Source organism: Callospermophilus lateralis, chromosome 10 (assembly GCF_048772815.1).
Source record: "Callospermophilus lateralis isolate mCalLat2 chromosome 10, mCalLat2.hap1, whole genome shotgun sequence".
NCBI lineage: Eukaryota > Metazoa > Chordata > Mammalia > Rodentia > Sciuridae > Callospermophilus > Callospermophilus lateralis.
This window is the reverse complement of record NC_135314.1, coordinates 13,414,605-13,430,807: the sequence shown is the minus strand read 5'-3', so window position 1 is coordinate 13,430,807 and position 16,203 is coordinate 13,414,605. Positions and strand designations below refer to the sequence as shown.

The 16,203-nt window shown below is 35.7% G+C and overlaps 1 protein-coding gene across 1 annotated transcript; it reads right to left on the bottom strand.

Moving 5' to 3' along the window:
* Positions 1 to 15,984: 15,984 nt before the first annotated feature.
* On the bottom strand, positions 15,985 to 16,203 carry LOC143408776 (keratin-associated protein 19-3-like). The gene has a single exon (XM_076868649.2). The coding sequence runs from the start codon at positions 16,201 to 16,203 to the stop codon at positions 15,985 to 15,987; it is 219 nt and encodes a 72-aa protein (XP_076724764.2).

Below are 16,203 nucleotides of genomic sequence, written 5' to 3'. Positions count from 1 at the left end.
TTATAATTACTACAGTCTCTTGAGAAATAAACCACAACATAGTCACTAAGCGTTGCTTTGTAGTTTGCATTGAATTTAATAGGAGATGAGTATTCCACTTGACCCCCAAATACAGAGGTGATTGCTAGCAGAGATATTTCTGGAGTCCAAATAGGGCATGATTTATGACACACCTCGGAAACTACACCAGTCGCTGTTCTTCATTATTTTGCCTGTCCTGTATGAAGCACCCACCTCACAAATGCTGTGTTCTCAGAGCCCAAAGAAGATCATGTTTTCCATTACTGGGGCAACCTCTGCTTCCTTCAAGTTCCAGCATTAAAAATCAACTAGCTGACAAAACTTTCTCTAGAATATTGGTGCACCAAATAATAAAACTTTGACATGCCTTATAAAGAAAGAGAAAGAAAAGATTTTTTGAATCCAATATGTGTTTACCATGTGTCTTAAAATTGTTATATTATTTTTTATTTTTTCTTTGCTTTTTCCTTTTGTTGATCAAAGGCAGAAAGTCTGCATCCGTATGTTCTTTACACCGAAACGTTGTGTTACAATAGTTCTCAAAAGTATTATACTTTTAAATAACTAAAAAGAAAATATTTTTACTGTTAAATATTTTTGCTTGAATTGTTAAACAATAGTTTAGGAATCCTTTTGGTGTGTCTTTAGGTATTTCTTTTCTGTGATTGATTTAATGGGAATTGTTCTTTTTAGTAAGATCTAAAAGCGGAATACAGCCACTCAAAGGATGTAAGTCATGCAAAACTAGGTCGTGTTCATCCTAATTTGCAGCAGTTTCTACCTCAACAGAAATGTCAGGCTTCATAGAACAAAGAGCTTAGGCTTAGAGATAATGAATAAAAAAATTCGAAAAAGTTTATTCCAGTCTTAAAATAGCTCTCTATGGCCCTATAACTGGCATTTCAAGTAGAAACTCCCAGCTAACTAGAAGACTTTGGGCTTGACAATGGTATAAAGAGACACCAGGCGCAGTCTTTAAAAATATGCCCAAGGTCAATGGAGAGATGAGGGAGACAGAGAATGAATAGAAGGTCTTGATGATGAGTGTGGATTCTCCTTGTGTAGGGAAGGTACCATAAGACCTTTTATAGTCTTCACCTACAAGAAGAAACTGACATATGTTAGGAATTTCTAGAGATGCTAGAACTGGAAAGGAATTATACAGAATCTCTCCACAATCATGATTTTTTTTTTTACCTTTAAATATTGTTTTCTTTAAAACTTTGTTGATGAACACCCCATATATGTAACCTCTGTGGCTCAAACTTCCCCCTCTGGAACTACCAACCACTTTCAGTAGAGGAGTTGGCCATTACATGCCAAGTAATCCTGAAAATTAGGAAATTTTTTTTCTCTGATATAAGGAGGCTGATTCATAGTGGGGTAGAGAGAGGGGGAATGGGAGGAATAGGCCAACTCTAGATAGGGCAGAGGGTTGGGAGGGAAAGGGAGGGGGCAGGGGGTTACAAGGATGGTGGGATGGATGGACATCATTATCCAAAATACATGTCTAAAGATACAAATTTGTGTCAACGTACTTTATTTACAACCAGATATATGAAAAATTGTGCTATATATGTATAATAAGAATTGTAATACATTCTGCCATCATTTATTTTTAAAAATCAATTTAAAAATTAAAAAAAAGAAAAGAAAATTGATGGGTGAATGGGAGACTGGTTCTTCCCTCTCTCGGAATTCACTGTCCTTTCGAATCATCTTTTGAAACTGTCTCCATCTAAACTTCTAGTCTATGATCAATGAAAAGTCATCTTTTTCCTGGGGACACTGTTACGAAATTTATCTTCCCTTAAAAGTCAGCAGATTGGTTTTAAAACATAATCTATCCCACAATGAAAGAGAGAAAGGTAAAAGGAGGGGAAGAGGAGAGAGAAGAGTGGAATCTTGTGCTGGCTCAGCTGCTCTTTCCTAGCCATCTCTCACTACCTTGGATCTCATTGTCAAAATCCTGAACCTTACAGTTTAGCCTCTAATAAAGTGACTTCACTGTTCATTTTCTATCTAGAATTATGAGTTTTTTAACAGCCACACTTTAAGTATTATTGATAGTTATTCCACTTAAAATTAGATACACTAAACATAAGTACTAATGAGAACTGCTCAGAATTGGCTTATACCAGACTAGCGCCTTGGTTTTCCCAGACGTGGGCCAATATAAAGCTAATGATCTTAAGTAAGATCCACTGGCTCCTAGAATTCTATTAAGTTTTACCAACTTACACTCAATTTTAGTTAACCAGTGAAGACTACAAACTTAATCTACCAACTCTTAGGACTTAATTTACCCAAATATTATTCTTGATGCCTGATTCTGACTATAGCAGTGTACAGTGAAAAGAACCAACACAGATTTTGAATCCAGATTCAAATTCTAGCTTTACCATATACAAGCTATGTGATCTTGTTTGAGTTGCTTAACCTCTCTGATGCAATATTCTTATCCTTACATGCAGGATAACAACACTTTCAGAATTTATGTAAGGTATTTAAAGTCCTGGCTTGAATTCAAAATAAATGATGACTATATTATTTTGGTATGCAATAATTCTGTTATTACACATACCACTTTTAAGGTTCCTAGTGTCTTGATACTAGCTAGTCTCACTTTTTTTCTTTAGTACTATATTTTTAATATTAATTTTATTTTATAGAAACAATACTTTATAAAGCTGTCCATGAAACTTTTAGTATCTTTCACTCAAAACAGAAATGGCTAAGAATTGTACCAAATGGAAACTGACAGAGTTATATAAAATTTTTCTTAGGTCTAGAAATTTATACAAATGTTTAAATCCTATACATGGTACTTTAAAGTTTGATGAGAACATTGCTTGAATAATCAGGAGTTTATTAAACTTACCAGAAGTTGTTTTTTAAACACTAGATGGAAATTATTGTTGAGATTAATTCCCAGATAGTAATAGGTATATATGAGAAACTGAAAAACTCCTCCCTACCAGGATAGTGTTTCCCAGCCTCCATATGTCAAGAGTAAAAGCAATTTAGCAAAATCTTTTTTTTTTTAATTTCTCTGTACTCTTCATTTTGAGTTCCCAAATTCAATTCTCTTCCTTTAGCAACTTAAGAAGAAAAGAAAAGAAAAAAAAAGACATAGGAGTGTATGTGTTGGGAACTATGTCATCAAATTTTCAGTGACAGCTGGTGAACAGTCAAGCTAAACCCATTTATTTTAGTGCTTTGTCAATTTATATTTAAAAAGTGTGGGGTTTTTTTTTTCAAAATTTTTCCTGTTCATGGGTTCGATTCTCAAAAGTCTTTCAGCCATACAATTCCCTTCCAATATGGAAGGTATTCCTCTTAGCATCAATGCATGCAAAAATGAACAGAAATCTATTTTGTAGCCTATAAGGATGTCCCTCTCACAGAGCGGAAGTTCAAATGTAAACAGCAACAAACAGATATTTTTGTTCATGAGGAGACTCATACTTGATATTTTCAAAATAAAGGATATTTTTGACACTTGTAGTTTCTGGCTCATCTGTTAAGGAGTGCACTGTCAATTCTATGCATTATTCTAATATTTCCCTTTACTTCAGAGGTACACTGTAAGAAGAATTTAGGGAGGCAGATGAGGTAGAGATTTTTCTTGTTTGTTTTAGTATCAGCAGCATTTAATGGAAATTTAGAGGAAATAAGGGGGAATTGGATAAAGGAGATTATTAAAGTGACCTAAATCATGTTTAATGAAAAAAATCTTGGGATAAAGAACAAAAAAGTTGTAAGTTCCTGGGTATCCAAGACAACTACTGTCTTGGGACAAAAGGGATAAGAAACAACATGTTTCATGAAGCAGAAGGGCTTTTACTTTCCTATCTTAGAGACGTATGTATATCTCCATGTGTAACTGTGTAAATGCATATTTGCTTGTGACATAAAATTTTTAAAACACATATGTAACAATTTACAGTAAGAGATGATTTCCTAACCATTTATCTTAAAACCAAAGGATTCATATTGTTTAGAATATGAATATTCTGCTCAGTGATAATGGTACAATCAGGATCATGGGATGTAAAAATGCCCAGGATGTAAAACTTGTGCAATAGCCATAATTTGTAGATACACAGCGTGAGCTTGATGAACTATGGATGCTTTCACAGGACATGAGCAAGATGTGTAAGTGCTGTATGACCTTGTACTACACTACTCTTTGGAATAAAGGTTGAAAAAAAATCAACTCCACAGATAAGTCACTGCTAACATCACCATGGACTCGTTACTGGTGTTTCTAAAAGAAGATACAAATTTTTGTTAAGAGTTAAAAGAATATTAAAATCAGTTCCATTATTTAAATTTGCTTTCAAAAACTCATGTCTATTCAGTTGTCATAATCAAGTGTCTATGGAAGCAATGTTTACTATCACTAAAAAGAAGAAAGCACTTTTTATTTAGAAGACCCAATCTAGAAGCATGGTTCTTAGAAATAATTGCCCTATAAAACAACAATTAAATTCAAAGAAAAACACATAGAGAAGAATAACGCCTTCCTGGTCATTATGAAAAATGTGAACTGAATAAGGGGGTCAAGATCAAACCAATGTCAAAAGGTGACTTCACAAGCACCACCACCATATGACATGAGCTGTGACAAATCTAAGTTGAGAATTAGTACAATCAAAAGCACTGAATATGTTGTATTTGGTTCCAAATCTTGACTTTCCATATTATTAAATCTTTATTCAGGTTATATTGTCATTTCTTCTTCTAAGTCTTTGTGATAAATATAGGTTCTCTTTTTTCACCCCAGAGACTGAATCTTTCATATGTCCATAACTTTGGAGAAAAATTAAAAAATAAGTAATTGAGTATATTTTTCCTTATATGATTCAAAATCAATTTAGTCAACCATTTATGGAGTTGATTTTTCTTGATTAATGCAGACTTAGTTCTAATATAGCCTCCTAAGCTGTTTCTGAATACTGCTTATACATATTGCTCCTACAATTACTGATTTTGGTCTTAAATATTATGATATTTCTATATTTCCTACCTTGAGGGAAAAAAAACTGCCTGTAGTAATGAAATGGAAAGAAAACAACTGTGGTACAAGCCACACCTGAAAAAACCCACCAAAATAGTTTGAGGGGGGAAAAATGGTCATGAGATTATGCTTTAAAGATCCTGGTCTGCAAATGATCAATATAGGTCCAAATAAAGGGACAAAGATAATACTAACTCAATAAGTGAAGAATGTCAGCATCTTGTTCATAGATCAATTGGTTATGAGAATGTATACCCCCTGTGGCCAGAAAGTATTATTTTCACCTGTCTCACAAAGGTCTCATCTTCACAGGCAAAATGAGATTGGTGACCTTAACCCTGGCGGGGTCACAGAACTCCTGTCCCAGCCTCTGGAAGCCTGCATTATCAATAACCCACGCTTACTCTCAGTACAGGAATTAATTCAGTTGGGTAATAAAAGCCTTGTTACTTGTTCTTAAATGTCACCTCTGAACAGTGAATTTACAAATCCTCAGAAGTAGCAGTGGTAAAGCCTGCAGCCTTTACATCTTGAGCCCCCAAAGCCTTTTAATATTCTCTTGATTCCAGAAAGGGATGGCTTCCTGCATCTTCACATGTTTTAATTCACTGTACCTTTAATCACCTTTGTGCCTATTAGAGGTAATGTTTCTATCCTCAAAGCCTTGCCTTTTATGATCCTGGTTGAAATTCCCATAAATTTACTCCAGGACATGAGGTAATACTCCAACTGTATTTTGAAAGATAGTTTGGGTACACTAATTACATATGACTGCTTCTGACATTACCTGTAAGTAGATATTTTAGGTAAACATTGTGGTCTTTTCACCAGTTTTCAAAACCAACATCCATTAAATGGTTAACCACTTCAACTGAATCCCTGGGATGTACACATTCATCATCCTAGCAATAATAATAGTAAGAATAGTGTTTATTAAAATGTATTAGGTCCCAGGAACTTCAGATGAATGAATTCACTTAATACAATCACCCTATGAGGTAGATACTACTATTACCCTCATTTATAGATGGCTTCAACAGCTGAGGTAATGATGTGCTTAAAGCCAAAGTGGTGATTAAGTGCGTAAATTGAATTAGAACCTGGGTCAGTTGGCTCCAGAGCCTGTGTTTCCCACTCAGCTGCACTGCTGAGTTAGAGAGCCCTGCAGAAGGGAGGTGGGATTGCTGTCTCTTCATGGACTTTGCTGCAGCGTGCTTAGCTGGCGCCAGTTTTGTGGAGGTGGCTTATTTATTTATTTATTTATTTATTTATTTATTTATTTATTTATTTATTTATTTATTTTGACTTCTCATTCACTGAGAAGAACTTGCTTCCTTTAGATTTCTGATGCTCATCCCAGTCTCATCCACCTTCAAGAAGCCAGGCACCACCTGTGCCCTCCCGGGGAATCTTATCCTGTGTCAGTCGAGTGAGCTTTGGTGCTATGTTGCTGGCTCTGGATATGTCCTCTCACTTTCTCTTTCTCTTTTCCCCTTTGCCTCCCTACATTTGTGTACCTAGTCTTCTAGGGCAAAGGGGAATGATGAATAGTACTTGTCTCTCCCTAAATCCTCAGGAAATGATATTACAGTTCTAAACATGGCCATGTGTCTTAACCCTGGTACTAGATGGTTTGATTCAGGGGATTGCAGTCACTCTAGAAAAGTAAATCATCTTTGGGGATGAATAGCGGAGAAATACATTTTCACTAGTACTCATGCAATTTAGCTAAGAGAGTCGTGCTTATGTGCAGACTCAGCTGAATCTGGTGGAGGAAAACATGTAAGTTCACTCTTCACTTTGAAATAACTTTGTGTCCTTGACCTGCCATCATGGATGCTCCTCAATATCTAAGTCTTGTTCTTGTTTGGGAGATGAATGAAGTATCATGGCCCCCAGAACAGAAGTTGAAGAGGAATACCTAATTCTTTTAACTAATTGATTAATTAATTAATGTGTCTATGGTATACATTAATTAGGTTTGTCTAATCAACAGTGTCACTTGGTCTTGGATCTTGCACAAAGTGCCACAAGGGCAGTAGGATGAGTCAGAACTCACCTAGAGTGCAGGTATCTGGAAGCAGAAGAGATGGCACCAACAGTGTCCAGGAATGGCAGTGACAGCAGTCCACTCTAGTGGTAGCTAAAAGCAGCAATGGCAGAAAAGACAAAAACAATATCCTAACAAAACAACCACTATATCAGGTGGTTCACAACTGACTTCTGTGTAGTGAGTCAATTCCCTTCCTGGATTTCCCATAGGTGTTTTGAGCTACCCATAATAAATTCATTATTTTATTTTGCCAGCAATTTCCACCTTACCTGATACATCCTATTTCTTCTCACATTCTTTATTCCTAGAACAAATGCAAGACATTTATGATGGTTTTGTAATATTTTCTTTAACTATTTGTTTCCTTATTAAATAGGGCTATCTTAAGATCTTTGAATAGAGCCTTGAAGTAAAAGAGGCAGCTTGCTGCCTGATGGAGAGAGCACAGGTGTGGGTCTCTTCCTGCATGTGTGTATTAGAAGGGAGGTGCTAATAATTTATTGTACTAGTATTATGCATTTACCATCTGCCAATAGAGCAATCCTGTTGTTTCATATGAGCGATTTATATCATTTTGGTAAACTATGTCAGTTAACATTTTAACATGAAAATATAACATACGATAAATACCTCTTAAAATGGAAATGGATAAAGTTAAATAACCATCTAGTATTATAACCATGAGTGAAATAAAAAAGTAAAACATCTAAATTTATGAGTCTGAAATGAATTTCAAGTTTGATACATTAAAGTTGTTTCAATAAGAAGGTAATAATTGAGCAGAAGAGAAATATTTGCAAATATTACACTGTGAAATAGGAATAGGTGTGGGGAAATGAAAACATGGAGAATGGGTATAGTTTAGGATAAACTGTTTCTTGCTCATTGAATTTCACATACCAGGATGTCAGAGTAGCTTTTGAGTACTAAGCTGTTTCTATGGAATGAAACAGAGAAGTAAGGTATTAGAAGAAGACAAATGTATTACAATAATAATGATAATTATTACCATCATGACCAGGATCTATCGTTTACTCTGTTTCTGTGCATTCTTTTTGCTTTGAGAACATTAGTTCCTTTAACCCCCACTACATTGCACTGCCTTTATCTTTAATTTGCACATAGCAAAAATGAGATTTAATAAGATAAGATAAATTGCCCCTGGTCATAGCATTAATCAATAGTCAAGTTCACACTGAAATCCAAACAGTCTGACTTAATCGATGGGCATCAATTTGTGATGAAGGCATGAAAAGACCTGAAATACAGGAAAAACTGGTGATGAAGAAAACAGCATCTTTCCAAAGAACATATAAATCCCAAGAGTAAGAGGAAACATCCCATGAACAAGGAGATAAATAGAGAATTGTTTTCATGACTAAAATTTTCATTTTAAAGGACCTAGTGAATAGAAATTCTAGGAGGGAGAGGAACAGAAAGGCAATGTGTGGGAAAAAATGATCTTTTGGTTAAAACATGCTGAGGTTTGGCTGTCATGTAGACACAAATTTGGAATCATTTTTCTGGCAGATAAATAGAAGAAAAGCCAGATTGGGAGAGATGCCAGACTTAGCAGATAAAACCTGCAGTGAGCCCAGTTAAATTTGAATTTTAGATAAACAACCATAGTTGTTTTTTTTTTTTTTTTGGCTAAGCTTGTTACATGTAATATTATAGATGTATTTATACTAAAAATGTTTTATTATTTTTTGGAAATGCAAATTTCACCAGGTATCCTTTACTGTTGTCTCACCTCTGGACAGATCAGAAATAGATTTGAGCATCATCGACATGCAGAGAGACCACTGAATACGGAGTGGGAACGTCATTGCTGGGATCTGTTTTGCTCTCATGCCCCCACCATCTCCATGAACACAGCTGCTTTACTTACTATGCAGTGAGAGGACTGTGGAGCAGAGCCAGTCTTCCCTTCACTCCAGTCGACTGTCCATCAACCCCTGGCCACGTGAAAAGAGCTGGCAAGGATCTCACTTTCCCCAGGTTTAGAATATGTGAGTCGAGATCCTACTGTTGGTCATCACTGAAGTTTTTGGTTGTGTGTTTTGCACAGGTATGCTGACAACAGAAAATGGACACAAAGTCAAATACAAAAATATCTAAATAGGAGCAGCAATAACTAACAGCCATTGTTTGCATATGACAAGCAATCCTCTGAGGGATGCTTATGTATTACTCAATCTTCACAAAGTCATTACAAACTTGTTACTTTATTATCCCAATTTTACTGATGTGAAAAGAATGATAAATTAAACAATTTAACAAAGGGCTTAAATAACTTGTCCAAGGTCACTCTGGGCAGTAGCAGTCTTACAAGCAAATTTGCCTTCAGAAAGGGCTTGATAAACCCTGATAACCTTGCATCTCATTATAACTACAAAGAAAACTCTGGATTTGCCCATTAAGCAGTTGTTGAAACATTTACCTTAGCAATTACAACTGAGTGACAGAGTGCTGTGGAAGAATGAAAGACACTAGACAGGAAAATGAGGTACAGGGGACGACGTGAAAGAATGCAGAATGAGTGTAATTATTCCATTAGTTCACAGGACCATAGTAAAAATAGCTGGGGTGCAGGGTGAGGGTGTTTTAAGGGTAGGTCAATGTGACTCTGAGGTTTTAACCTTTCTGTCTTTTTTTTTTCCTTTTGATAGAAAGGTAAAAAGGAAATATTTTGTTTGATAGAAAGGTAAAAAGGAAATATATACCTTGTTTGAAGGTAATATATTGTATTCAGGCTTCTTAACTTAAAAATCCAGCTTTGCCTTGTAAAAATTATTAGAGTTGGTAGCTAGCTACATTTAGTAAGAAAGATGGGAAAGGAAATTCAGGCTTTGTCCATGAGCAGGAACCAGTGGCCATACACTGCCCAGGAGCTGCCTTCTTGCAGGCAGGGAGCTCCCTGTCAACCTGGAGTAAATAAATGTAGTCTGTGCTGTAGAAATTTCCAACATGGAGAAATTGGTGTAGGTGCACTAAACTAGGGTAGAAAACCACAGTAGCCATCCAAATACAGGAAGCATTTGGAGGAAAGGTTCTGGACCAAATATAAAAACTCAACACTGGGAGATTTGGAGTGTTTCTTTCCTACAGATGGTCAGCAACACATATGTCTGAGTATACTTCCTTGACACTAAGTAAATATTTTATGCTTTTCTGTATTTCTTGACTGAATCTTCCTTTCAGAAAGACAAGAATGGAAAGAAACCTCCACCAGTAATAACATTTCTCTGACTTCAGGAATTTTTGACTTTTTGAGCTTTACTTTTGTGGCTCATGCAAATTGAGTTTTAATTTGAGCATGCAAATTCCTTGTGGGGTTTTTAAAGACACAGAGCACAGTATCCTGGGAGACAGGTGATGGTATCAGATAGGCCATTTCCAGGTTTATTCAGGTAAGGAGGCAGTGTAAGTGTAAGGAGAGGGAGAAATGGATGAAACCAGATACAAATGAAAATAGGAAATGTGGATGCCTCCATTTTTATAAGGGAAAAGGAAAACTTCCACCAGAGCTTGATGATTCTATCATTTGCATCTTGAATGTGCCCTAAAGGCTCTCATGTTAAAGGCTTGGTGCCCAGGGAGGCTCTGTGGGAGGTAGTAGAAGTTTGAAGAGGTAGGCTTAGAAGGAGCCCTTGAGATCACTGGGGAAGGCTTTAAAAGGGGATCATTAAACTCCAGCTCCCTACTCTCTCTGTTTTGCTTCCTGCCCTTGAGGTAAACAATTTTACTCTACCACATGCTTCTGCTATAACGTGCTGCCTCACCACAGGCCCAAAGCAATGGGACCAACCCATTGTAGAATGGAAGTTTCAAACTATAAACCAAAATAAGTCTTTTCTCATTATAAACTTATGATCATGCATTTTGTTATAGTGACCAAAAGCTAACAGATGAGAAAAACTTAACTATAACTCTGGAAAATGGAAGACGAGATGAAGAAATATCTCTCTTGATGTCCTAGAAGAATATTGACTGAAGTCTGTCATTAGTTAGTGTGGCTGGTGAAACTCTGTGATAAACTTTGAATGCTTTTAGGAATGCTTGTCTTGCTTACATCTTCTCTCATGCACATACTTACACTTAGGGTCAAAATTTTTTACTTTTTAAATTTCTCATAGATTTCTATTACCTTACAATTCATTACTGTATGATTTTAGATAAGTTATTTAAGATTTTTAAATTATAGTTTCCTCACATATTGCATAGGTATAGCAATAGTATTTACTTCATAGCATATGAAATTTAGGTGTGATGATGCATGTAGCAAAGTAAGATCTCAATAAATTTGAACTATTGGTGATACTGATATTGGTTTATGACTGTCCCTTCTTCTTAGCACATTGCAGAGAGTTAATGAATATCTCTGGGAAATGAATAAAGCTTCATGTTTATTTAACAAGAAAATAAAGCTTTTCTTCTTCATCAAAAGAATCATCATAATAAAAGGGTGCATACATCAATAGGGAAACTGGCATGTAAATCAATAATTAATCAATGAGTTTGTGTTTTCATAGATTTATTAAGTATATATTTTATAAAGTACTTTCTGTGTGCCAGGCATGTCCTAAGCCTAGTGTATGCAGAGATGAATAAAAGGGAAGAATTATACATTGGTATGGAGTTTAAATTTCCTGAGGACAGAAGATGTGAGTAAGGAGCTGAGCATGCAGCTCAGTGGTAAATCATTTGCCTAGCATGCATGAGACCGTGGGTTCAATTCCCAGCACCACACACAAACACACACCAACACAAATATGTAAACAAGTAAACAAGCTAATGTATAATGTCCACTGGTGATAAGGACCAGGAAGAAAAAGTTACATAGGGAACAGGAAGTAGCATTTGAACATAATGCTCTTATATTTCTGCTGAAATCAGTGAGTTCCTCTCTACAGAGAAATTACTTAAAATGAGTTCTGAACATGATTACGTACTCACTATGAGAAGTGAAGAAAAGAACTGAAGTGAAGGAGGAACTAGTAGTGTAAAGGCAAATATTTAACAAAGATTATGAATTATTTGGATAAACTCACATTAATTCATTGAAGGTTTATTGAGGACCATACCTAGTGGACCAATTCTATGGCCTATGCTCTGATAGACATTTTAGTTTAAATGAATTATCTTATATTCCTTTCTATGTCAGCACATTGATAGCTACATTATATACATTCCAATAAAAGATAGAAGGAGCTTGTTTCTGTCAGATTTTTCACCGCTGCGTCTAAAAGACCTGACCAGAACAATTTTAGGGGAGGGAAAGTTTATCTAGAGTCTCATAATTTCAGACATTTCAATCCATAAACAGCAGACTCCTTCCTCAAGGCTCAATGTGAGGCTGAACATCATGGAAGAAGAGTGTGGCAGAGGGAAGGAGCTCACATGAAGTTCAGGAAGCAGAGAGAGGCCTCCACTCACCATATAAAAAATACATACTTCAGTGCCAGGCCCGAAGTGCCCCCACCTGCTTTCAATTACCACTCAATTAATCCCATCAGATAATGAATTCACTGATTGAGTTAAGGCTTTTACACCCCAATCATTTCCCCTCTGAACCCTCTTGCATTGCTTCACACGTGAGCTTTTGGGAGACACCTTATATTCAATTCAATTCCTAACAGAACTATTTTAAACAAAGGACTTTTAACTAAGGGGTTAACAAAAGTGGTAGGTTTTTAATTTGGGAGACCAGATAGTAATAGATGAGAAGGTACATAAATAGTACAAGTGCCAAAGACTAACAGTAATAACAAACTAATGGGAAAGGATAAAATGAGGTTCCTAGGTAGATACAAAGACATATAGATATATTAAAGAACATTTACCAATTGGATATAGAGATGGGTGATGGGCACAGGAAGCCTCTTCACACTTTAGCCTGGGGGACTGTATGGATCACAGCACCATTATCAACCAATCTGTATGGTCTCTGTAGTCCAGAGGAAGATGAATGACAGAAACACAATAAAATACATAAAAATACCAAGCCTCAGAATCTCCAAGTTCATAGTCAGAACCTTAGATGATCCAGTGCTTCAATTGAGTCTCCAAATATCAAAGGCTAGCAATGATATATGCCGAACATATTTCCAAATATTTTTAAAAAATAGAAAAAACTTTATTCAGATTGGCAAAACTGATCAGTTATATTGAACTTTTGATCCATAGACATGTTAAAATATTAAACTCTTCCTTTGTGATAACAGAACATTTTTAATTATTAAAGAGTGTTTGTATTGATTTTCATCACTGGATTGCCTGTGACCAGTTGAATGAGTTTGATGATAATAAGTTATCATGATTTATGTCTGTAAAATTTTTTTTCCAGTAGAGGTAAAATAACTTACTTTTTGCATTCATATTTCAGGAAATTATTCATCTTCCAATTTTATTCTATAATGTTCATCCAGTACCCTAACTTATGCAACCACTACTCATTGGAGCACTGGGATATGCTTACCAGTATTATGCCTTCTTCAAAATTAGGGCCTATATTTTTCATCTAGAGATTTCCTCTCTAGTGGAATTCAGAAGAAATGTGTTTTAATATTGTATGGATGTAATATATATAAACAAATGTTCAGTTCTCCCAACAGAACTACTTAGTGGCTGCAGTTTTGAAATGTGTTTCATGTTTCCAGCTTCCAATTCTTTAACAATCTAACCAAAAGTATAAATGTAGTTTTTGTGATACGCTTCTAAAAGCCATGACATTCAGGAGAATCAGTAATTATATTTGGGCACAAATCAAATTTAATAGTATCTGGACAGTTCAGAACAGAAATCAAAAGGGCCTTCAAGTAAGACCAGCCATTAAACCAAATGTGCATGATATACATGGTCATCTGTAGTGGATGTAATATCTGTCTAGAGAAAATTATATAGAGTTCTCACATCTTATACGTTACAAGGATTCTTTAAAAGCAAACCTGATCTTCCAAATACATTTATCAGAGCAAGTTTTTATATAACTACATTCCTAATAAAGAAAATGCAAATTTGCATGCATACTAGTTTACATATTGTTGAATTTTATAGTTGATGATGAAGAATGAAAACTCAATGATGAAAATCATACAGAATATTAATTACATAACTAATATATAGGGACCATTCCCATGCTCTTTTAGTTTAAAGCATGAAATAACTATTTGATGAACTCTTATTTTATCCAACAGATTTAGAACATACTAAATTTTAGGGTTCAAAACCACACAGGCAAAATTAAATACTTCAATTGTAAAAGAGACTGTGAAGTCTTGAATTGATGGTTTCCAGTTTTAACAATATGTGAGCATGGATATGTGTTTCTCGTTTCATTCTCACAAATACAATGAAGGCCTTTTATGTGAGTGACTGGTCTGTTGAACTATGAATTTCTTTCCTCCCTCTCTTTCTCCTTCCCTTCCTTCCTTCCTTCCTTCCTTCCTTCCTTCCTTCCTTCCTTCCTTTCTTCCTTCCCTTGTTTGGTTTTCTGATTTGAAATAAAAACTATATATAGGTAAAGAAGATTTATAGTTTTTCTATGAGAACTGTACATAGAGCTATTTTCCCCTTTTGAAGGAGAATAAGAAATACATCTTAGGGGTCTAAACTTGAATTTAAGTGCAGACATGTCTGATCATATCCAACACACCGTTGGAGCAGGCTTCTCTGGACAATTTTAAAGTTCTCCAAGAAGTTCACTAGATGAGTGCTCCAACTGTGATCACTATTGAAGTTCTAAAGTGCCTAACCAAGAGTGATACACTTGAAGAAGAAACGAAAGGAAATTCACTCTGGAAGAACTGAGGAATTTTCTGGGTGGGAACAATCCTAAGGGAAGAAAGAACTGGGTTCTTCGATCTTGATTGACTAATGGGGCCAGAATTGGAAGCCAAGAGGGGGTCTTATCAGCAAAGCATCTAGTGCACTAGTAAAATTGGATTGTGTGTCATCATCCATTCATAAGAAGGTCTACAGTACCTTAAGGACCCTCTAATAGAACACAAAAAGAAATCTGAAAATCCTACACCTGCACCCCCGACTCCAGTTTTCCAAGGAACATTGTAACATTTGATTCTTTTGTATCATGGCCATTACAAGTAGGTCAGAATTATAAGGAACAATGGACCTCAATTGATGCAAAACATAGACTGCTTAGGAAATAAATATTACTTGCCAATCTGCTTCATTCCACCAAAAGAAAGTTTGAAAAAAATGCAAGGGCATGACTTACTGGAACAATGGTACCAAGATGATATTCACTGAACAGCAATACTGTGTAGCAGAATATGAGAACGGCCATCTCCATAGTAATTTCAGGAACACTTGAAGGACACTTATCCTCAGTGAGTCAATGGAGGTAAGCTGTTTTCATTTATCATTAATATGATATCTCATGCTCCTGACTTTGTGTAACAGCACACTAGAAATGTTCTCATCAGACTGTGTTATTGGAACACAGACCTCACTTCTTCATGGTAAATTTCTTCACAGTAATTGTTTTGTTAAACTAATATAAGAAAAAACATAGAAAATAACAAAAATATATTTATTTTAAGCAATCAATTTATTAGATAAATGCAAAATATAATTGTTCCCTAGGTATTTGCTCAAAAGATAATGCCATAGTAAAAGTGGTAAGAAAATTAAATCCAAATGAGGAAAGTAAACTAGAATTCTTATAGATATTAAATATGCATTTATATCATGAATTTATGGAGCCAGAGAAATGGTTTCATATGTTCATAGAAGTAACTTAAACAATTTTAAATATCAATCAATTGATGATGAAGAAAATAGGGTGGATTTTTCCAGTATAGGACAAGGGATAGGAACAAACACAATTGAAGGTTTTTCTCTGCTTCTGTTTTCAGTAATTCATCTAGTAGAAGTGAGAGAATCCACATCCTCCATAGTATGATGGGTGGCTCAGTCCATACCCATAGCCTCCAAAGCCAGAGCCATATCCATAGCCTCCATAGCCACAGCCATAGCCCGATCTGCGGAAGCTGCCGCAGCCACAGCCATAGCCATAGCCCAGGCCACCAAAGCCTCCAAGGCTATAGCCCAGGCCTCCATAGCAGCTGCCATAGTAGCTCAT